The sequence below is a fragment of the Cydia pomonella genome, chromosome 5, assembly GCF_033807575.1.
Source record: "Cydia pomonella isolate Wapato2018A chromosome 5, ilCydPomo1, whole genome shotgun sequence".
Classification (NCBI taxonomy): domain Eukaryota; kingdom Metazoa; phylum Arthropoda; class Insecta; order Lepidoptera; family Tortricidae; genus Cydia; species Cydia pomonella.
The window spans coordinates 12,722,390-12,747,134 of NC_084707.1; the positions used below are offsets into that span (position 1 = coordinate 12,722,390).

General features: G+C 37.6%; 3 protein-coding genes across 4 annotated transcripts; 1 reads left to right on the forward strand and 2 right to left on the reverse strand.

Moving 5' to 3' along the window:
- Positions 1–2,731: 2,731 nt before the first annotated feature.
- Positions 2,732–5,587, reverse strand: LOC133517754 (F-box/SPRY domain-containing protein 1-like). Its single transcript, XM_061851151.1, has 4 exons — positions 5,118–5,587; positions 4,459–4,732; positions 4,225–4,315; positions 2,732–3,143 (listed from the first exon to the last, which is right to left on the reverse strand). Exons 1-4 carry the CDS (start codon positions 5,465–5,467, stop codon positions 3,049–3,051), a joined length of 810 nt encoding a protein of 269 aa, XP_061707135.1. The 5' UTR covers positions 5,468–5,587; the 3' UTR covers positions 2,732–3,048.
- A 2,313-nt stretch (positions 5,588–7,900) lies between these two features.
- On the forward strand, positions 7,901–9,864 carry LOC133517748 (integrator complex subunit 10-like). The gene has a single exon (XM_061851139.1). The coding sequence runs from the start codon at positions 8,019–8,021 to the stop codon at positions 9,774–9,776; it is 1,758 nt and encodes a 585-aa protein (XP_061707123.1). The 5' UTR covers positions 7,901–8,018; the 3' UTR covers positions 9,777–9,864.
- On the reverse strand, positions 9,800–22,001 carry LOC133517747 (transcription initiation factor TFIID subunit 5-like). Of its 2 annotated transcripts, XM_061851138.1 has the most exons (13): positions 21,826–22,000; positions 21,558–21,743; positions 20,218–20,420; positions 19,693–19,892; positions 19,286–19,487; positions 18,719–18,908; positions 18,521–18,596; positions 17,992–18,129; positions 14,796–14,989; positions 13,959–14,072; positions 10,656–10,845; positions 10,217–10,271; positions 9,988–10,081 (listed from the first exon to the last, which is right to left on the reverse strand). In XM_061851138.1, the coding sequence occupies exons 1-13, from the start codon at positions 21,886–21,888 to the stop codon at positions 10,033–10,035; spliced, it is 1,860 nt and encodes a 619-aa protein (XP_061707122.1). In that variant the 5' UTR covers positions 21,889–22,000; the 3' UTR covers positions 9,988–10,032. The 2 variants fall into 2 exon arrangements, with proteins under 2 accessions (XP_061707121.1, XP_061707122.1); XM_061851137.1 differs by lacking the exon at positions 10,217–10,271 and having other exon boundaries at positions 9,800–10,081; positions 21,826–22,001.
- Between the last annotated feature and the right edge of the window lie 2,744 nt (positions 22,002–24,745).

The following is a 24,745-nucleotide window of genomic DNA, read 5'->3' on the forward strand; positions in this document are numbered from 1 at the left end:
AAATAGGATTGTGGACGGAGCGGTCCTGAGTCCCTATACATTTCTACAAGTCTTTAAAAAGATTGCATACACACAAGAAATTTCGACCCGTACACCGTGAGTCGGGTGGCTTAGTGGTTAAGGCGTCCGTCGCGAATGCAGATGACGCTGGTTCTAATCCAGCAAAGTGCACTGGACGCCTCGGTCACTTTTTATTGGCATATGATTTCTATTTTATCTAGTGTTTATATTAAAAATAACACAAATGAAATATTTTCATAAAAATAATTTGACTTGTCTCCTCGTTAAATAAGATAATAATTTACAAAGTATACGTATTTGCCACCGGTTGTCATAAGTGTATCTTTATTTTTGCCCGACTGCCGAAGGACTAAGGTTGTATATATCGAGCGTATGTAGGTTGACAATATTTAATATGCATGTATAATTCCAGGTTCATGGAGTAAATTTAAAAAATATTCCAACCCTAACTAGCATCAAAATTAAAGAGAGTTTAAAATAATTCCAGAAATCTACCTAACATATAAAAATCCATATATAAAATATAATTTGGAATGAGATTTGATAAAAAATCGGAATGAAAGCGTTTGCCAAGATACAGGCGGTTCTCTTTTTAATTTGTGTTTACTTGCTATATTACAAGCTACTTAATACTGAAATTATACCGCTGTGGTATGCAGGGTAACGACATATAATTAAAATTAAATGAAAATTATATATGCTTTCGTGTTTTTTTTTTCTATCAAGCGAACTTTAACCTAGGTGTTTGGTTGGAGTCAGTCCTTGCAAATATAATCTAGTTCACCGTGTGATTATTTTTCATGGCATTTACCTTTTGTAAGACCGTATATCATTTAAATATTGAAACTACTATCCTGTGTTAGCTTAAAAACTATGGAGCTTTGATGTTTTTTGCATGAAGTTATACCTAAAGTGGAGAGCGCTGTATTTTTTGTCATACTACATTGAAACTTATTACCGAGCTACAAGGTGTTCGTACCAGACTAGAGAAAACGGTCCACTTGAGACAGCAAGACTAGAGCCACACAGGGCTCACTCGCACATGTTGCCAATGTTAATAAGTTTTTGGCAAAAATTTCATTTTTGGTACAAGCTTTTATCGCTGACTGTAGTTTTCTTTCCACAGGCAACTAATACTCACACACACACAGAGCCAATTCTAAAAACCCCAAACACAATTAGGTTGCGTTGTTTTATCCGAGGTTGCGTTTATTTTGTTGCGTGAGTTCCTATGTCCACCTCTTGTCTCCATCATCAGATCAGCTCGATGGTACCATAATATTGCATTGTCACCCGACTTACATATGTATGCAAATTTTCAGCTCAATCGGAAACCTGGAAGTGGATCAAATTTAACTTGCAAGATTTGATTACAAACAGACAACCGTCAGGTGAAAGTAAATAAAAGCTTCTAAAAAGATATCATTGTGGTAGTATTGATATCAATACTACTACTGAAATGAATTAGGTACATTCTTATACTATATTAGTGCTATATTCAGATAGCGTTCTGATACCTTTTAAGTCGTTTATAAATAATTATGATATCAGTAACACTTTTTGCTCAATTTACTCGATCTGGCTTATCACTCTACATCTGTTTTTTGTCAATTTAATAGTTTAAGAAATATTATTTAATCGTATTAACCCTTCTCCAGGCATAGTACGATTTATCGACCACATACGCGACAGTAGAATTTCAACTTTAGCATTCCGATTTAGGGTTCAAATTAGAGTGCACTTTGGGGAAACGTGACTTGTCTTCAAATGAATCATCAAAGCTGGACAAGATCACAATATTTGGAGTTTTTGGTAAAACCTTGTAGATTGGTGGGGCCTGGAAAAGGGTTAAGAGAGTTATACTATGTTATTGTTTTGACTAGACTAAATTAGTAATAGTAAACACCATGGATCTATGAACCTTACGGATATCGATGGCTAAGACAAGACTAAGACTTCATGACATGCCTATTTTACTCGTATTCTCGTATCGCGCACGCACACACTCACAACGAGAGCCGCGCTTCCATTTGGTCGAACCCGAAAAGTAAGTGGGCACATAGTGTGCGTGCTAAATCGGCGCGTTATTAAGTCTCAGTTTCATTAGAGCGAACGTGAATGACAAAACCTGTGAGAGCCATATATCGATCATTAACATACCCCGGTCTGACAAAGGCAATTTTGGTTTGACTTTAAATAGTGCGAGGGCAAATGAAATTTGTTTTATGTAATACTAATATATAATAATCGTGATTACAATAGTATGAACTAAATTAATATTTTATGTATGTAATATTACATTTTTGTTAAGAGTGATTTTAATATATTGTTTTTAGGGTTCCGTAGCCAAATGGCATAAAACGGAACCCTTATAGTTTCGCCATGTCCGTCTGTCTGTCTGTCTGTCTGTCTGTCTGTCTGTCTGTCTGTCCGAGGCTTTGCTCCGTGGTCGTTAGTGCTAGAAAGCTGAAATTTGGCATGGATATATAAATCAATAAAGCCGACAAAGTCGTACAATAAAATCTAAAAATTTAATTTTTTTTAGGGTACCTGCCCTACACGTAAAGTGGGGGTGAATTTTTTTTTTCGCTTCAACCCTAGAGTGTGGGGTATCGTTGGAAAGGTCTTTCAAAACTAATAGGGGTTTTCAAGAGACATTTTTTGATAAAGTGAATATATTCGGAGATAATCGCTCCGAAAGAAAAAAAAAATGTGCCTTTTTAATTTATATTTAGTTTTAGATGGAGTCACATTCTTAGTATGACTATGAATTGATATCAAATCTTGTTATGAATCAAGATCAGGCGGGTCCACACAGAACGAGCACACGCGTGAGGCAATTTCCTCGCGCACAAAATGGCCAGTGTAGACGTCCCTCGGCAGAGGCGGCCCGCGCATTTTCTTTTTCCTCGCTCTGTCTGGACCCGCCTAGTAACACCTGCGTCAATATAGTAGCTCTGGTGCATTTTTGCCCCGCCAGACCGCGGTATGATCATTAACATATTATCTAGACATTGAAGGTCACCATCAGCCATCTAATGGGGGACCGAGGTAAACCATAGACACTTCAGTATTTCCATACACAGCTGAAACAGTTGGATACAGTCGCTTGTTGGGAAGGCCTGAAAGAACATATGAATGAATTAATATTTAGTAAGATAAGACCTTCGCCACCTGGACCAGGAAAGCCATTAATAGAAAGGAATGGAAACAGCTGGGAGAGGCCTATGTGTCAGAAGACACGCTGAACACTAATCCGGACAATCCGATGTGTTAGTTTTAAGTAAATTGGTTTATAAATGTAATGTAATACTGTTTTAGTTTCGGCAATAAAGGCTATTATTATTATTTGTCTGTCTTACCATATCTGGGGACCATGGGGTCCCGGACCTTTGGGAGGCATGCGTGGGGCCGAAGCCAACAGCGCAGAGGACAAATTAATCTAAAAGCAAGGGATACACGTGGCGGATACCATCCCCGAGCGCACAATATGATACATCCGGAGATGGTCCCCGCCAGGTGCAAAGAGTATTGCAGTGCAGCTCTTTTGTGCTGCGATGGGACCTAAGGTCATAAGGCTATTGATTTGAAAGTTGGATGGACTGGATAATGGGCTATGGGAGGAGACTAGCGGACACCTGCCGTCACAATCAGTCTCGGAAATGTGTAAGACAGGTGGTGACTCGCCAACTCATTAAGTGGGCCCCACAACGGCCGCACGCACAGTGCGACAATAAGGCAACACTTTGGAGCGGCTGTGAGGTTGTCGAGAGGTGAGCCTGCGGAAGCCAGATCCCGGTAATCCGTTCAGCAGGCGTTATGACATTTTACACTTCCAACCTGGAGCATAGGTCCCGCTCTTGTGACTCCACTCTGGCCGGCAGGTGAAGGCAAGCGCAGAGGCGAGGGCCAAATAAAAGGGCCCTCTGGAATAGGGGTCCGCAGTGTCGCCACTCACCGTCAGCTCGCCACAAGCTGCCCCCGCAGGTTTATTATTAATATTATTATAAGATAAGACAAGTCAATAGCCGGGCGAGGAAAAAACGCGCGCCGCCTCGGACGAGGCACGTCTACACTGGCCGTTTTGTGCGTGAGGAAATTGCCTCGCGCATGTGCTCACTCTGTATGGACCCACCTAATGAAGAAGAATTCTAAAATCCCAAAACAATGATAGTACATCTAATAACTCCATAACTTATTTACCTTTAAATGCAACTCCTAGAAATTCATAATTTCTTTCAAATGACAAAGTGTTGTCCTCACAGTCTAATATCACTCGTATGCGCTCACCAACCTGCAAAAATAAAATCTTCATTATTAGAAGTATTTTACCATTTTTGTTGTTTAGTGTTTTAAAGTGTGAAGCTTCAGGGTTATTACTATAACTTGCAATAGTTATTAAAATGGTCTTTTTATGAATAAATTTTTTGGACTTACTTGATATTTTGGACAATTATTAAGCAGCGGATAGTGTCCTTGAGTGTCACCATTGTGCAGTAAGTGATTGTCCACAAGATTCCATCCCCAACTCTGTTCATCAGCCCCTAATAATCCCACATAGCCTTGGCATTGTAAAGGTGCTTCTTTGGTTGAGATGCCCACCACAGCTACAGTCCCTAATGGGCCCTCCCATATCACTTCCCAGGCATGTCGCCCATAATTGAAACCCACTTTACCTCTGCAAGCATCTGTGCTTTGTGCTACTGGATTCCTGTAATTTTCAAATGAGATTCAATTGGAGTGAAGTGAGTCATATTATTTAGATAACATGAAATATTAGAAACATAAATTAATTTAAGGGGTTAATATTATTTCTATCACAACAGCAGGGCAACCGGGGCTACTGCCCCGGGCCTCCACAAAAGAGGGGCCCCCCACAATAGAGAATTCGGTAAATTTACCATTTTATTTGGAAAAAATTTGGGGCCAGGGGGCCTCCACTCCTTTATTGCCCGAGGCCTTCAGACCTCTAAATCCGGCATTGCACAACAGTATAAATGCCTTCTATACTAGAGAAAATAGCATTGAGGTTAAAATAATTCAAATAACAATTAACATATTATAACGTATTACTTTGTTGAGCTGTAGCTAAATACCTGTGCAAAGTGAATCCATTTGGTTTAACATAAATGTTTCTGGAACAGTCATGCGGATTCCAAGCATGAAAGAAAGCTTTAAGTTTTGCCTTATAAGTTGTTAATGTGGAAAGCAAGTCTGATTTCATGACTTCTTCTGCCAATCTTTTGACACAATGTATTCTCCATACGTCATTGTTTTCATCACTGAGGATTCTGTACCAACTCTTACAAACCAAGGAACAATTTCGAAGATCTTTCACAGATAGGTATGAAAATATGTTTTCCAAAACAAGATCCGGAACTAGTTCCGCAATAGAATAACCTTCACACAAATGCAAGTCGTTCAATGAGTAGGTTAATCTTTCCATTACTTTAGATGACTTATTTGCTGAAAGCAATTTGTTATCATCTTATCATTTTCATTTTGTTTTATATTAATGTGACAAAACCCCGACTTCAGCAATTTACATCATATCTAATGTCACATTTGGACTTGTCAAACCAAATCTAAAGAACACGGACTTATAAGATTAACCGGATAAGGTACATTGGCCAAAACGTGTGTCCACATGAGAAGTCAAGGTGGGCCGTTGCATCTCTTTCTAATTAGGGTGACCATGAGTTATATGTATCTGGGATATTAGGATAACGTGGAATATATAGTTTAGCCAAGATCTTTTCTCATTTGTGCATAGTCACAGAGAGAACCTTACTGTCTTTTTGCTGTGCTAGTATTATGGCCCCTGAAAAGGGATGGATATAGTTTATTCTCTTCTGTAAAACGCTTCACAAAATCTTACTTAATTTAGTCGTCCTAAAAGCTGTTACTGATAGCTGATAGGCGTACCGGACCGCCACCATGATCGATCGTGAGGAAGGTGGTCTGCCGTAACTTCTGTCGATATTTGTTCTCGCTTACACATACTAATAACAGGGGGCCTACCGCAAAAACCGAAATTCGCAAATTGAGAAAGATCCCCTTCTCTTTTACTCTCACTAAGACGTAATAAGAGTGACAGAGAAAAACGTCCGCAATTGATGAACTTCGATTTTCGCGGTTATAGCCCTGGGTTCCATGTAGATGAGATTAATATTGTCTAATTAAAATACTTAAGGTGTTACGATGCCGGAAATGTGTCTGAAAATTAATAAATGGCGCCACTGTCGAACTCAAAAATGGTCACGATTTTTCATTTGTAGTCTGCCTCTTCCCCACTCATGGTATGTTTATATGCGTGATGGCTTACGTTTTGCACACTTTAACTATCTTTAATTCTTTAAGCGTCATCTACTCATCGTAGATCTGTGATTGCAACTAGTTTTCAAATTTGCCGCCTTTTTCTACTGACGGGAATGTGTGTCCAATCTATATCGAATCGATTAGGTATATATAAATAGTTAGTAAAACCGTTTCGGACTTTGGATTTCAATTTTGGCAATGAATTATTCTCTAATACTTAGCTATCATTCCACCAATTTAATCATGCCGAAATATAGACATACCTAATTAGATAAACTTACTGAAGTACTTAATAAGAATTGTGTAAAACTGATTCACATCGTGCCGACATCATGGGTTTGACAATTATAGTCTTGTATTTTTATCGTAAAATTGAATGATTGTGATTCACCTGTTCAACTTTCACTTCTACAACCTGTCACACAAAAATTTTTACCTATTTTTTAAATATTTCGCAATTAAATGCTGAGCTCCACCATTCACGTGTTTTGGAAATATCTCAAAAGTATGTCATCAAGTTGGGAATACCAATTAATATTCCAAGTTTCTACAATGTCTGCCATATTAAAACTTTCTTTTTTTTCTTTGTTATCACATCCTTGGTTTAATCAGTTAATAACATTAACATTATAATTATTTATAAATTACTTAAAAGATTTGAGAACCGCACTCTGTATATAGCACTAAAATAGTACAAGAAAGTATTTAATTTCAGTAGTATATTGATATAAATACTACCACAATGTATGTTTTTAACATTGGCAACATGTGCGACTGAGACACCGCGCCCCACTTTTGCTATCTCAAGTGGACCGTTTTCTCTAGTCTGGTAAGAACACCTTTCTACTTCCGTGATAAGGTTTAATTTACTATAACAAAAAAAGTGTGCTCCATTTTATATCTCTATGCAATAGAAGAGTTGGTGATCTATGATTTAGTAAAGGCCATGTTACACTTTAATTGGCGCTCGGCGCCGACCCATAGAATTACAATAAGTATAGAGATGAAATGGTAAAGTCGGAAGATGATCGATGAGATGCTCTTATGGAACTTTCAGTAGGAGTGGCAGAGAAAGCGCTATGATTGTTTGTCCTTGTCAGTTTATTTTTTTTTATTCCTGACCGTAAATGCTAGTATGGCTTAGGGCTCCTCTACACGATGGCCGATTCGTTAGAGGGAGCAAGTGATATTGCTATTTCATTTCACCGCATAGTGTTTCCCTTAGACTGGCCTACGCTGGGCCATCGTGTCTGGAGCCATTCATTATGGTGGGCAACAAATAACCCGACCAAATTACGTAGGTTGTTTTTGGTATGTTGTCAGGAATGTTAAAACATGTTTTTAATTTGGCGCAATGCTTATGTTCTGTCCTTTACGGCCGCATGCGTATAGCATATTTAGTTGATCCTACCATCTCTGCGTGGACCCCATTGTATTCTTAATATTCTTTGATACACTTCTGGCGAGTGTAACATTACAGTCTAAAAACATTTTGATAAATTTAAAAATGGCAATGCTTGGCAGAATGTAGTGTGGACTCTCGCCGAAATAAATGGTGACATCTGTCACTGTCATTTGAGGTTTTGAGTTGAGTGAACTGTGAAGCCGAATGAACGTATCATTTGTATTTGTAGTTTACTAATTAAATAGAAAAAATATAATTGGGAACCAGAATTTTCATGCAAAAACTGCATGCAACCATGCCTGGAATTGAAGCTGCTTCAAGTGATGAAGATTATATTATTACAAAAGCCAAAGAAGCTCAGAAGCATAACATACATTCGGCAAAAGCATGGATGCTTACAGCAAAAACACTATTTCCCACAAATTTCAAAATACAGTTTGAGGCTTATCTGATGGAAAAACAATCTGGTAACTTACAGGAAGCAGCAGAGTGTTTCACTTCTTTGATGTTGTCACGTCAAAATCTCCCAGAACTTTTAACAGAAATATCAGCCATCGCTAACGCTCTTAAAACGGCAGAATCTAGTTTTTTGAGTCAAATGTTTGATAAAATATGTCCCGATATACAACTAACAATATTAAAGACTAGTGTAGAGAACAGTGATGACACCATGGAGCACTGTCGGCTGTTGGTTTTATTATTGAAAAAGTTTCCCCAACTTGGAGTTGACAGTCTGGTAAAAACATTAATCAATGCAGACAAATTCTTCAGTGACAATAGGTATGCCAGGCTGCTGGTTGTGGAAACTCTGCCCCTTCTAAGCTCTTTAGAATCGCCCAGATTGTTACAGCGGTTACTGATCAAAGCTATTGATTTTTACAACTCTTATGTCTATGATGAAACAGAACATGATATATCAGACCCCTGGCTAAGACTCTATGGTGTATTAGATTTACTTGGAAGGCAACTTGGCTGGGATCCTTATCTGATAAATTACAATAATAGCTTAAATAAAGAAGCCTATTTTCAAAAGCTACTAACATTAAGAAATTGTGATGATTGTCGTCAATTGCTGTATTGTGGAACCACTTTCTTCTTGAGATCACTTTATGAACAAAAGTCACAAAAAGGAAATCATATTCTTATAGAAGCTCTTGCAGATCCAGACATAACACCATTGAAGCGAAGGAAATCTGAAATAGAAGTTACTGGAGTTTCATCACATCAGTTCCAAGCTGCAGCTAATTGTTGGGAGCTGCTGCACAGTAATGAGGTGATTTCCCGGGAATTTATGAAGCTAGCTAATCAGTTGCAAGTAAAACCTTGGTCAGATGGATTTTCTGAAGAATTGGCACTTTTTCAAGGAAGATATGATGAAACAGTTCAGACAGTTCAAGGGAACAATCTTGCTGCTAACATAATGAGAGTATCTTTTAACTTCTTCCATAAAAAGTATGCAGCATGTGTGGAAAGCATACTGGCAGCCCTGCCACAGCTGCCATCAGTTGAGGGTGCCTTGGAGACAGAGCTCATTGTTGGTGGCACTCACAGACATCTACACTTTTTGCCACTTACTAAAGTAGCCATTATGCATTACTTCTGTACCTTGCTTATAAGAATTCTGCTCAGCACAGGAAACAGTTCAGATTTAACCTATGGCCACATGTTAGTATTGATGCAATTTGGATGGCCCCAGGAAGAAGCCATTTTTATGAACATTTTGGATATTATAAAACGAAAGGGTGTATTTCACTATCATTTATTCTCAGCATATATTATACATATAGACATACTGGAGGAGCTGAGTTTTATGTGGAATGATCAGAATAACAGTGTAGCATTAGATATTTTACCAAATTCACAACAGCATCTAGGACAGAGAAGGATTGGAACTAGGGGTGCAGATAAGGGAGTAAAGGAAGATTTTAAGCAGGCCATGAAAGCCCAAGTTGCTAGAAGTAATGAGTCCATCTTAAACTTGATGATACAGTTTATAACATCAGAACGGTCCTACCTACTTCAAATTTTATGATTTTACTTTACATAGAAAAAAGGTTTTTTATTGTAAAAAGGTGTGCTTTTATTATAATATATAATTAAAAATAATTAATTTTAACAGATGTTATTGCTATGTACTTCCCTCATACGTGCCTACAGCCAGCAAAAGATTACGCCTTGTAAAATGCAAACTTGTTATTGGTGAATTTTTCGTAGCAAAGGAACGCAACAAAAATGTATCTTCCTTTTTCTCCACTGGGTTATTAGGTGCATCTTCTACCGGCACTTCGTCAGTTATAGCGGCCACATCCCAAAGTTTGATTGTGCAGTCTAAAGACCCTAGAAACATAAAATGAATGTTAGAGCTTTAACACATTTACTGCCAAGATCATGTATGTGTGTCATTTTGTATTGGAAACCTGGCACCGAAAGTCTTGTGACTTTTTATTTCAAAAATTTAAGAACCATACGAACCTGTCGCCATAAAGCCGCTTCCATGCAATCGTTACAGTTATGCTCTCATTTTCACCTTCAATTATAATGCAAATTTTTATGTTAATTCAGTGTCAATTTATCGTATCGATTAGGCGGGTCCACACAGACTGAGCATTAGCCCGAGGCAATTTGATCGCGCACAAAACGGCCAGTGTAGACGAGCCTGGGGTGCGCGAGGCACATCTACACTGGCCATTTTGTGCGCGAGCACCTGACTCGTGCGCCCGAGGCACTTCTACACTAGCCGTTTTGTGAGCGAGAAAATAGCCTCGGGCGAATGTTCGGTCTGTGTGGACCTCGCCATGGCCTATTGTATGGTGGCGGCGGCTAGGTTCTCGTGACGCTCGTTTCGCACGTAGCTAAGAGACATCGCTTCAGTGTAAGTAGCTAATACCTATTACTTATATGGAAAACTTGCCTGAGGCTAGAATAGTCCCGTCGCGACTGAAGGCGAGCGCGTGTAGGGGCGCGGCGTGCGCGGGCGGCAGCGCGGCGGCGGGCGCGCCCGTGGCCACGTCCCACACCAGCAGCTCGCCCGCCGCGCCGGCGCCGCCGCCCGACGCCAGCCAGCGCCCGCACGTCGAGAACTGCAGCGTCAATACTGCGCACTACAAATATAGGTGCAACCAACGGCGGCCGGTGAGTAAAAATTACGGGTGTTCACTTAGGTACATTAAAGAAAAACAAAAACTACTCAATCATTAACCGTCGCAAAATACATATGTAAGTAGATATCGGTTTTCGTCCACCCGGTTATTGAACTCTCTTATAGATTTTGGGTAAAGTAAGTACCTATGTGCAATGGAATATAATGCTTTACGAATATCTTGAATGGTGAGAGTCAGAATGGCGGGTGTACCTAAATAAAATTAAATGAAAACCATACCATATTTTTGTACCTAATTTGTACTATTTAGGGCCTCCGTTAAAAAAAAATTGTACCTCACGGTACACAAAGTTATCATCAAAAAACAGTACACCCGCCATCCTGACAATCAGAATGGCGGGTGTACTTTATTACACTTTGTTCCCGTGGTTATTGATAAATTCTATAAAAGCCAAATTTTTGTACCTTCATATTCAATTATAAGATGAGCCATTTTATTTGTGGTTTCCAAGTTTTACTCATTTTATATTTTGCTTGCTATTACGATTTCGCAGGCGTTATCAAATAACTTAGAAAATCATGTCTTAAAAATGATTTTTCTTAGGAAGGTTTCTTTGAACTGGCGCCTAGCATTTTTTAAGACATGATTTTCTGAGTTATTTGAACTTAACAAATTAAACATTAAAGGTACTAAATCCTGGCTTAATAAAAATAATGGTACCTTAGCGTTTTTTCTTAAAAATGAGATCGATAACTTGAAAAATTATAACGCCTGCAAAATTGTAATAGCAAGCAAAATATAAATGAGTAAAACTTGGATACCACCAATAAAATGGCTCATATTATAATTGAAGGTACAAAAATTTGGCTTTTATAGAATTTATCAATAACCACGGGTATATAGCGTAATAAAGTGTTTTTTGGTGATAACTTTAAGTACCGTGAGGTACAACTTTTTTTTAAAGGAGGTACTAAATAGTACAAATTAAGTACAAAAATATGGTATGGTTTTAATTTTATTTTATTTAGATACACCCGCCATTCTGACTCTCACTTTGAATGAATATGTGAAGGTTTTTTTTGTGGAAATAAGTGCTAAATTGTTAACACACCAGTTTCAGTCCAAACATTTTTACGAAAATTGAAGGTCGTCCTTTTGTATCTAACTCGAGTCAATTATGCAAAGTTTTTTCACATACTTTTATGAATGTCACGTCATATTCAATGCCGGATTTAGAGGTCTGGCGGCCTCGGGCAATAAAGGAGTGGAGGCCCCCAAATTTTTTCCAAATAAAATGGTAAATTTTCCGAATTTTCTATTGTGGGGGCCCCTCTTTTGTGGAGGCCCCGGGGCAGTAGCCCCGGTTGCCGCGTTGCCCTCCCCTAAATCCGGCCCTGGTTATATTCATTCATTTTTAAACCCTTTACCACAAACAAATTATGTGGACACACTTTTTGAATTCTTGTCTAATTATTTGGAATGAAAACAGTGAAAATTGCATTCCCGCGCGTATTTCAAAAAATACTAGGTAAAAGTTGTTTGCAAGCAAATGTTAACAAGCCGCGCGGAGTGAGCGCTCATACGTCGAAAGGGCGCGGGGCGCAAGGTCAAACGAGCTAGGTCGCGGAACGCCACTCCAATTTTACGTCTTTCTTCATAAGCCCCCTCCAGAATATGCGCGTGAATCGCGGCGCGACTTCGCAGAGCGAACATACCGCGACGTTGACCTAGACTCCACACTCGCACAACTTCACGGCGATTTCGCAGTTTGGTTCGCGGCAAGATGGCGCCGAAGCGTCAGTTGATCGGATTTAGTTTGCGGCAAGGCACTGATTCAAACTGGGAACTATCAAATTGATTTTCGGTTGATCAAGTTCGCACCCAATAACCAAGTAGCCGCCATAGAAGGTTATGACAGTTTACAGATTAACCGACTCGTGAGCGAATCGCGGCGCGAAGCGATCGCGAGTGTGGAGTCTTGCAAGTTCGCGCTTCGCGTCTCCTTTGACGCGGGCCAAATACCGACAAAAAACGGGGAATAAGGCGCGAAGGCGTGAACAATTTGCGAAATCGACGCGAGGGCCCTCCACACTCGCGTTCGCGGCTTCGCGCCTCGATTCGCGCACGAGTGTGGAGGGCCCTATAGAATATCTTCTGTTTCACGTGCGGAACTGTGGCGAAACTTCTCTTTCGCTCTTATGGAATTTCCTATTAATTCAATGTACTAAATCTTTTTTCATAGGAGCGCAATCCAAACCGCTCCGCTTCGCGCGTTACGTATGAAATTATAGCAGTAGGCGAGTAAGATAATAATTACTTATTTAACTATTATTGACTAGTTTACGATATAAACATTAATTATGAATAAGTAGTATTTATTACATTGATTAGGTATTATAATTTCATTATGATTATTTATGGGAGTGCACTGCACAAGCGCTCCTTAAGGCGGGCCGCTACCGGGTGCAACATCATTGTTAGGCCTCATTCGCACGGAGCTTAAAAAGCTTTGCGTTAAAACCTGTCGTTTGAAGTTACGTACGCTAAATTCGATTTAACGGCCAATGCTCAAAGTCGAAATTGCAACAACGCATGATAAAAAAGCGCCACCGCCATCGTGTGAATTACACAGGTATCCATTTGTGTCTTTCAAACGCTTTTTTAAAATGCGTTGTAAAAGCGCTCATGCGAATGAGGCTTATGTCACTATTGTTGACCTTGCACACAATGCATGAGCTCTATTAAGTAATGGTGGTCCCACACAGCTATTATAAAAAGTTATATAGTTAACAGTACGACAGGGACAACATAATAAAACAATATCAATACTATTATGTTGTCCCTTTCCCACAATGTTAACTATATAACAGGCACTATTGGTATGGTAGTCACCATACTAAATCTCGTTACACCAGTTACTCGCATGTATTTCTACACGGTAAAAGTAACTGAAACGGGTGAAGGCGCGGTCTTTTTGCATAAACAGTTTAGCATACTGTTTATGCAATCCTATAACTACTAAACGTCAAGGGCTCGCACTCGTACAGATAGCAAAAAAGCGAGATAGGAAGAGGTACAAGGCCGGGCAAGGTGTTACAGGCGGCCATACTAACCTTATGTCCCGTCATGATTCTCACTTGAGTTCCTGTCAAACAGTCCCACACGCGAACTGTTCGGTCGCTGGAGCCTGTGGCTATGTAATTTGAGTTTGGATGGAATTGCACGCACTGAAAGTAAAAAATGTTGAAACTTGATTCGAGCAACCATCATTTTCCAATGTGCCTGTTTATATGGTTGCCATTTTTTTATCAGGCCTTTTACAGTATGTAGTGTAGCACCTAGCGTTGTCCCGCCTTTTTACACGACTCACGTAAGGGAAATCCTAAATTATAGGGGAGGTGTTGGGATTAGTACGGTTTCCTTACTATGTTTCCCTTCACTTACCGAAAAGAAGATTACCAAATTCTAAGACCTGTGGTTTCGAAGTTGCAAGCCATACCGTAAGGCTACCAATGATTGTAACATGCTGTTAGGGATTGTTGGTTAAGACTCGAGTCGTTTGCGTACTCTGCTTTAAAAATCGACTCAGTTTTTCAGACTCAAGTCTAAACTCGAGTTCTGGAATTTTCAACTATTTAGAGACCCGAGTCTTTTGTAGGTTGCCGGAGTCTTTATGCGGAGGATCGAGTCCTTTAGAGTAGCTCTTAAAAAAGACTCAATAAAGGACTCTCTTCGGGACTTGAAAGACTCGGAAGTTATTTAAGCGCCGAGTCTCGTAATAACGAGTAGAGTTCTTTAAATTCAGACTCAAAAGTCTCGAGTTCCTACTAACACTAGCTTAGGGCCTGTTTACACATTGATTTATGTCGTTTAGTAGCAAATGTATGAACCACACTAAACACTAATCAATGTGTAACAAGGGCCAAGGCCCTTAGTAAAAAAATCCTTACATCAACGTCTGTGAGATGACCAGAGAAGATCCTTAAAGGCTGATGATGGTCCGTGGCCCAGAGCCGAGCCGTGCGGTCGTGGCCGCACGACGCGAAGTAGTGCCCGTGCGGGGACCACCGCACGTCCCACACCGGCCACACGTGGCCTCTGTATGCCACTAGACATGTCCAACATTGTAGGGACCATAGTCTCACTAAAAAAAAAACATTAAAAAGAATATACAGTAGCGGAAAATAATCAATCATATTTGTGTTTTTTTTTAAGTATTTTTTTTTATGAGAACGACTAAGGCTTCCTAAACGATTATCATGTGAAAGTCGTTTAGATGGAAAGTAAAATCATATACTACATTTGTATTATGACACCATATAAGAAACTCGTTTTGTACGAGTTTATTAAAAAGTGCATAAAATAACGAATACTCGAAATATAGGTAAAAGTGGTTTATTAATAAAGAAAGCAACAAAAATTACAGATTCTGCACTGAAAATCAAAATATTAGATTAGTACTTGGTACTGAACCCCTTTGCATCAAGAACAGCTTGGCATCTTCGGGGCAGTGATGCAATCAACTTCGCGAGGAAAGAACTTGGAATGCGTTCCCACGCTTCCTTTAATTGTTCAAATCTTTCGTTGACATTTCTTCCACTCACACGACGACCTAGCTCCTTCCATAGGTTTTCTATAGGATTCAAGTCCAGACTTGGGCTGGGCCATTCCAAAACCCTCACTCTACGTTTTTTGAACCATTGTTTAAAAAGATTAGACGAATGTTTCAGGTCATTATCTTGCTGAAACATAAACGCTCTGCCGAAATTTTGGCGTGCCCAGGGAAGAAACACATCTTGTAATATTTCTTCATAAACTTCCTTCATCATAATGCCGTTTAATCGATGTAAAGGACCAACTCCCCTTGCATTGAAACAGCCCCACACCATAAGGGAGCCGCCGCCGTGTTTGACTGCAGGGAGCTGATACTTGGGGTCATAGCGAGCATTGTCGGGACGTCGTACGTAGGTAATTCCATCTGTTCCGAACAGTAAAAACTTGGATTCATCGCTCCAGATTACCTTTTCCCACGTTTCCGCAGTCCAAGAAAGATGTTCTTTCGCATATTTTATTCTAGCTGCTCGATTTTTCTTGGAAATCAGTGGTTTCTTTGCAGGACGACGAGCACGAAGTCCACCATCCATCAGGCGATTTCTTACAGTACGTACGGACACAGAAACTGAATTTCCACACGATATTTCCCACGTAATGTCGCTCGCCGTCAGACGTGGATTTTGTCTTGCTACTGGTCTACCAAACTTGATGTGCAGCGCGGGCGACCAGGTCTGTTGGGCCTTTTGACACCTCCGTGAGCTTTTCCCGTTTCAAAACCTTCGATATAGTAGACTGATGAACTTGAAATTGCTTAGCCAGCGTCGATTGTGTGAAGCCATTACTATAGCCATTTATAATTGCTTCTTGTATAGCTACTGTTAAGTTTTTATTTCCACGAGGTCTCCCCATGACGGAACTGATATTTCTTACAAATATGATTATGAATTAGCACGATATTCCGTTTTTTATCGACTTAAATACTATTAGTGACGGACGCTAAATTTCAGAAAAATGAATTTCGAAATATGTACCGGCCTGTTAGCGTATAATTGGTTGAGAATAAATCAATATAACCTTTTTTGATTAGTTATCAACAAATTCAGTTCTTGGTTTCATCTAATTTGAAATATTTTACGGAAAAATCACAATATGATAGTTTTTTTCCGCTACTGTATAAGTAATATAAGTACCTATTGATATTGTAATTTGACTAATGACTTCATAAAAAATATTTGAGGACGGCCGGAGATATTCAATATATTAAAACGGGTCACTCATTTATTTTTGTCTGCGCCGGTCCGCCAACGCGAGCTCCTGATGACAATCTTTGGTAAGTCGGTAAGGAAACATGTCGAGCGATTTTCGACTTAAAATTATGTGTGAACCGTTTTAATATATTTCTGGTTAAAGACATTTATTTACTCAAAAGAAATTTACATTTCACTTAATGAGTAGGTTGTTTACAATATTAGACACAATAAATAGTTATGACGATTCGTGAGCGTACATAGCTTAGGTATATAGTTGCAGCAGGAAAAGCAATAAAATAAAACAAAGTTAACTAAGAACTTAAATTAAAAGTACCTATTGAGTGATAGTTAGTTAAGTATATTAACCCCATCAACTAACAGACAATAAAAATCACATTAACATGTTTTCCTATTTTTTTATGTACTTAGATAGTATATATATTTTTTTATACATTATGGTAGGTAGAACTATACAAAATATTAAAATGTTATTCGCAATGGCACTGGGCGACCGGCCGGTGACTATAAGCTCGCGATAAGACGTCGTGTTTGCCAGGGCCGCATTTAGATAACCGGGATTTCAGAGAGTATATGGGATTTTAATTTATTTTTAAATATTGAAAAGCTTGGCGCGTCTTTAATATTCTTCGGAAGTTCATTGTACATACGTGCACCTTGACATGTTATACTTTTAGTACCAAAGTTTTTAGTTCGCGATAAAGTTAGGCATAAATTATTTGCACTTCGGAGAATTCTTTGTCCACTTTCTTTTTTTGTTTTAAACGAGATTTGACTGTGTATTTTTTTGTGGTGTATGTTTCTTATTAGTATAATGGTGTTGTAAAAATAGAGTTGGTTAATGCTCATTAGCTTAGTTTTAGAGTAGACTGTTGTTGTAGGTGTTAGGCGATCTAGATGAAAGAGTTTTATTATTATTTTATTTTGGACAATTTGGATTTCTTTAAGACTAGTTTTGCAGGCACTGCCCCAAATTTCGATAAGATAGTTTATTCGGGATTTTATCAGTGCGTTGTATATATTATAGCGTACCTGATGAGCGTGAATGATGATTTCATGTCGGAGTCTCACGGAAGTTTTGTTCTTAAAATAGGAGATACGTCATTTAAAAAAAAAACACGTTTCTTATTGTAATCAACCGTGTGTAATCAACTTTTGGTTGCAATTGACCAACTGGTAGAACAATAATGCTAAAAGTTTAAACAAGATGATGAAGAAACAAAATTGTAAGTATATTTTGCATGAAAATATCTAGAAGTGACATACCTACTGTACGGTTAGTAGTATATGAAGAATTATGTTTGTAATCTATGAAAAAAGGTACCTGTTGCATCTTCTGAGCAGGATAATAGCAAATTCTTAAATGGGTCAAATGAAACTTTGTAGACTGGTCCTGAATGTCCGAATAGCGTACGACAAGCATCTCTATCTCTTTCCTCCATCATTCGTACAAGAACATCTCCTGTTGAAAAAAAAAAAATATTTTACTAATATAATAAATAATAAAAGCGGGCAAAATGCGACGGGTCTCAGACGGTCCCCAGTTTCACCGAGGCCGTGAGCACAGGCCTCAGATTGATGGACATATTGGAAGTTTACAACTTTTTTACATATAGGTAATTAAATAACATAGACAGTTCATATATAACTTGGAATAAATACATAGATTTTTCTCTATTCCAAATTTCATCAGTATCTTCTAAGGAGGTGATGTGAGGGTTGTAAGATTGTAATTGTATTGGAATGTGATTAACTATTACTATGCCGACGAAATTTCTAATAGTACTTTATTATTATTTATTATACAATAACAGTAGAAAATCAAATGACCACCACAGGAATTAGCACTGTACCTGCTTCTCTATCAATGTCTTGCAATTTTTCAGCAGATTTCATTCCACGTAATCTTACAGGTGTCAAAGTCCATACCTGTTAAACAAAGTAATAATTGGATATTCTAGTTCATACTTCGGTAATATGATGCTCTTTAATGTAATTAAATGTTCAATGTTCTCAGAATTTCATTATCCTAATTGTATAGAAATACTAACTTTAATTGTAGAGTTGTTAAATCCAACAGCCAACAGAGTAGAATCGTCACAGATATCTGCACAGATAGCCGTGTGGCCGCTGTTGAGCAGAGTATAGAAGCAGATGGAGGGAAGACTCTCTGGTCCCAATTGCACGCGTTTCGCTGCCTCTCTAAGAGCTTTTCCTTTTTCAATTTTATCTGCTTCTTTTCTGTGAAAAAAGGTAAAAGTCTGTTTAAGAATTATGCTCCAAATTCTCATAGGACAGAAAGTTAGCAACCGCCCTACAAGCCTAGAGGTCCCTGGCATTTGTGTGTTTATCATGGATATTTGTTCCCGAGTTATGGATGTTTAGAAATATATATTGTCATCTAGTACCCACAATACGAGCTTTTTTAAGCTTACTGTGGAACTAGGATAATTTGTGTAAAATTATCCAATATTTATTTATTTTGGACAATCTGACTATAATCTAATTAGAAAAGTGCTTATTTCAATAATTATTTGTTAACTTAACAAGCTTTTGTCAATTAAAATGGATAACCTCTGTATCAAAGAGAAATATACCATATTTAATATCCAACTTACAACTCTGGCAGAGGGATTCTGTCATTCGGAGGTGCATTAGGATCAGATTTCGGTTTCTTCATGAAAATGTTGTCTTTTTTAGCTTTTTTCTTCTTTGGCTTATCTGGAGTTTCCTCCGTTTCTTCTTCATCTTCAGTGGGTACGGGAAACAGTTGTATATCTGGCTCCTTCAATAGTCCATAGTAGACTTTTGTGCGATTCTCTGCAATTATAACAAATCAGATATACCCATATGACATAAGATTATATTCAATATGTGACGCGGTTAAACAGTTTACTTAACTGGTTTTAATCACACCAGTTAGTCTCAAATATGAATTTTGATAGATGAGATTGGAGGGCGGAATGGAGGTTCAGTATAGGAGTATTAATGGGGTTCTGAGGCTTGTAAAAAATAAAAGTCAAACCACTTCTCGGTGCTTCTCCAAGTATGCTCCCAATACTACTCCGGACCTGTGCCAGAGTCCGGCCCGGGCCATCATGGATGTCAATGTGGATGTGGTTATTGATGATGTTTATGATGACTGTAGAACTCTTTTGTTCATGCAGATAACGCTTGAGTTGCGATGATGCATCTCTTGACATTTGCACTACAAATTTGTTGGTGCTAAAATAAAATATTGTTTGTAAAGTCAAAATTTACCAACCTAAAAAACAATCATCAAAATCGTATAGAGCACTCTTAGTATTAGAAATTGGATTTATTATTTGAACACAAGAAATTTACATAATAAAGACCCCAACACGGAGGACCAATGATTTAGTACATAACAGAACCATTGGATTAAGGCTGCATAAAAGAGTTCATGGAGGTGGTATGTCTAACACTGGATGTCTTTTGGCTATGATTGATGACATACAAAATAAAGTGGGTCTGTTACTACCACAACTGTTTTAGTTGATGATATTTCAAATGCTGAAGTGAACATTACCTGTAGATCTCTGCCAGTTCATTGCCCTTTATCTGTTCCTTGCTTTTAACAATAGATATTTTTTTCAAATCTTCTTGATAGTAATCTTCCTGTTCTGGGCCAAACTTTTCCATGAAGTTCTTGGCATGTTCATTATGGTCATACAATATGAGCACCATGTACATGTGCACAAACACTGGGTACAGAAGTGTTGAGAGCTCATGCTGTAATGCAATGTACATCAGGGTATACAAGATTTAAAAAAAACCACATAATGTGGTTTTATTGTTGTTTTGCACTGCCCAATAGCCTATTTCTTGCCACCGGTACACTATCTGAAGGTTGTCTGGAAGAGATCGCTTTATAGCGATAAGTCCGCCTGTTGTTACCTATTAATTTAAGTCCTGTCTTTGTTTGTAATATGAGCTTTTCTTTAGTAGTGCACAATAAAGAATTTTATTATTATCATTATAAGTAGAGAAAATTAACCCATTAATTAATACCTATTGTATGCACTTGGGTTCAATTTGTAAGTGTAACTTGAGAAAGTGTCAGAAAAATTAGAGATTCCCAAAAGTTGGTGTGGGCGCTAATAGGTTAAGTATAGAATCCATGTAAACATTTATAGGTTGTTAACTTATTATAATACCAGAAATGCTACTCATAAAATTAGTGATTATGATTTAATTATTAAGGATAAAAATGTTAACAAGTTTGTAAATGATCCTTTAATTTTATCTTTCAGGACATAAACATTACAAATAAAGGTACAAAAGATGGTAATTATTCTTACCATTTTTTGTACATTCAGGTTATTTTTACCTCCTATAATATAAATATAGCTTTTTTTAATATAATTTCGTAATATAATCAAAACAACAAATATGGTAATCATTATTATTTGTAACATTTACATATTCAAAAACAAAATTATAGGATTGTTTATAAATCAGTATCAGTATAGGATCAGTAATAAATTAGATGAATGAGTATGAGTTGAATTTTATTGATAATGTGGAGTCTACAGCTTGCTAATGTCTTACCATGTGGTTAAAACTCTGATGCCTAGTTATAATAGACAAAAAAATTAAAAGGTGGCTAGGGGTGGTTTGAAATCTGTGATCAGAAATTAATGAATTTCGGTGATCACCGTGGATAAAATAAATTTGTAATTAGTGTAATTACAATCAGGTATCAATGGTAAATCTAATAAGATATAATCATTCAATATTGTCTCTTAGGAGTCCTACTTAGGCGTTCTTAGGGGATATAATAAGCATTGGCAATATTATATACTTACCAATATAAATATATGTGCATACATATCTTTTAAACATGTTACGAGTGCACTAAGACCTTACCTTGTAAACATCTAAAGAAGTTTCGACAAACTTTTTCAAGCTATCGTAGGCGAATTCATAGCTGTATGGATCACTCTCTGTATGATGTGAAGTCAAAATGTTAGCAAGTTCTACTTCAGGTAAATCCAAGTTTTCGATTTCGGCATCTCCCAAACTTGCTTCTTTCCTAAGTATTTCTTCAGTACCCTGTAAAACAGTACATTAAAATTAGAAGCACAAAAACGCATACCGCAATCAAAACAAGCACGTATTTTTGTAAAGTTAATACCTTAAGGTTATATTTTCTCAGCAGTTGCAATACCGCCAGAAGTGGCGTGGACTTCTCCCCCATTCTTCGCACCTAAATTCACAATAATCACAATTAATATGCTAAATTTTAACATTAATTCCAAAAGCAATAATGCAAGCAGGAGTAGAACACAAAAAGTGCCAGTGACAGGCAAAGCAAATAAAAAATATGGCAATTATAAAAATGTTGCCAGAACTTGAATTTGATTTGATCCAATCTTCACCCGTAGTTCACTTTTAAAACCCCCGTCCACACGGGCAATTAAATTCCAAACTGATCTGAATCTCTTTTTAGGGTTCCGTCCCAAAAAGGTACAAAAGGAACCCTTATGGTGCGACTCTGTCCGTCCGTCCGTCTGCCTGTCTACACATCGCTAAATATTTCGAGAACCACTTAAGCTATCGATTTGAAATTTGGAATAGTCATGAAAAACACTAACCTAGACACATTAAAAGTATATTTTTTAAATTTATTTTTTATTAAAAATGGAAAATGCCCAATATAAAGAGGGGGCGAAATTTCAAAGCCTAGTAACTAGGTCAAGTGGGGTATCATTTGAAAGAGCTGAAATTGTACATTCCAAAACATTTTTTTATTTATTTTTTTCATAGAGAAAAAAATGGATTTATGAAAGAAAATGTGAAAAAAAATACCGTTCCCCCCCTTATCTCCGAAGTTTACCGACGAAAAATAATGAAATTTTTACATAATATTAATATTACTATATATTTTACAGGAAAAATATAATTAGACCTCTATCTTGGTAACTTTTATTAAATTAACAAAATACCTTTCCAATTTCAGTTTGCAATTTAACCAACATTACGTGCGTTTATTACATCTAAAATGTCTATGAGATTACATAAATACACGTTTTTTCAAATAAAATATCAATTTTTGAAATCGATCCACATGATAGAACATTATCCTAGAAAAACCAATATACGTGCATTACATCGCGCAAATTAGTTAAACAATTTGCCGATAGATGGCGCTGTGTACATTAATACTTAGTATAGGTACTTCTGTTGAAAAGTCTTTCGCCTTTATAGTTACACGAGATAATTCAAAGTTTGTCCGGAACCTTCGGTGTGCGAGTATAACGAACTCGCTCTTGAGCGGGTTTTTTTAACAGAGTACGAGGGCTGCCCTGAAAATGTCAGGAATTCGATACTTAAAAAAACTTATTTTTGACATTGATTATTGATTTGAGTTGGGTATATTCCGTGTATTGAGGATGGGAGGAGATTACCCAAGCTTCCCAAGACCGGGGTCAGTGGAAGAAAATAGAAAATATAAGAAAATCGAGCCCTAAACCCCAGTAGGGGGTAACAGGATGGAAAGGAAGAGCAGAAGAATATTATATGAGTATCATGTATTGAGACAATTTTATTGTTGCTTGAGACCTGACATATGTACATACATGTAAGCAATTAAAATTAAATAAATGAATTAGTACCTTTTTAATATCACCATATCCGAAAACACTCGCCATTTAGAAAAAAAAACAATGTTCGTTTTTCAATTATTTTGTTTAAAGTCGCTGCTGAAAATTAAATCCCGTAATTTTTTTTAGCGCTATGATTTATTGAGACTTTAAAAGTGGATTAACACTACAACAATGTGATGACCGATAAAATGCTGCTTTTAGTAGTGAAGCACCTTCAAAGAGGACAATATACTTATATATTTCAACGTAGCCGTGTTTCTCTCACGGATGAATTGCGTGAAGATCGACCAAAATCAACCGTCACTAATGAAAACATTAATAAAGTAGAACAGTAACAAGTATGTAAGTGCGTCAACTGATAAAGAAAGATCGGCAGTCTTTAAGCGCCAATCCACATTTCCCGATCGGAAAGAGTGGAATTGAAATCGGGACTGATTTCGGGCCCGTAAATCGTTTTCCGTTTCACGGATTATCAGCACATCGTGAACAATATTTGAAATGTAAAAATACTTTGTCTCTAATTGCCAAAAATGTTCAATGTTTGATATATTTGCATATTAACCATATTTTTACATTTCAAATACAATTGACGATCTTTTTTTTAAACTTCTATTTTTATGGGAAAGAACTTGTACATTTTCAATGAGAAATAAATATTATCTATTTATCTATCTATATAAAAATATTTTAAATTACTATTGGACCGGTCACATCTAATCTAACGTAAGAATCTAGATAGGTGGGCTAGCATAGCCATCAAGTGGATGCGTATAGAGGGGTTTAGATTAAAGGTGCAGACTTAGACGGAGTTGGCAGGATGACCTGGTCTATAACCGCGAAAATCGAAGTCCACAAATTGCGCCTCCATTCGAGTAAAAGAAAAAGATCCTCGCAATTTTCAAATTTCGATTTTTGCGGTAGGCCTTCTGGAGACCTTCCTTAACAACTGGCTAATAGAGGAAGCATTAACCTGGGAGTTGTGAAAACCAAGGGGATATGTTAGCGGAAGGACACTTAAACCTGCATGTAAAAAAATTGTTTTATTTTGACGCCTCTGCTAAACAAACTACATGAATGCTGCAGATAGGCAAATTTTTAAGTGACAGTTAACAGCTTGATATTCAATTGCAGACAATAAACGCACGATTTGCTCACCACCTGTATTCTGGCATCGAATATTGGTATTTTGGTATCTGCGCCTCATGATTTGACCAGTCACAATGATATTATTATAGGTCAATATAGGTGTTCCAAATTGAAGCGCTTGAACAAGATGCCTTCAGTTACGCCTAGGCAAGCGAATGTGCACGTGCTAACGAGCTCCCGCACACCGAAAGAGAAAGACATTAAGTAAGATGTATCAAGCGCTTAAGGAGCCAAAAGCGATGCAACTAGCACATAACAAAAACCGAAATTTATAGAGATGGCCGAAATCAATCATGAATTTTT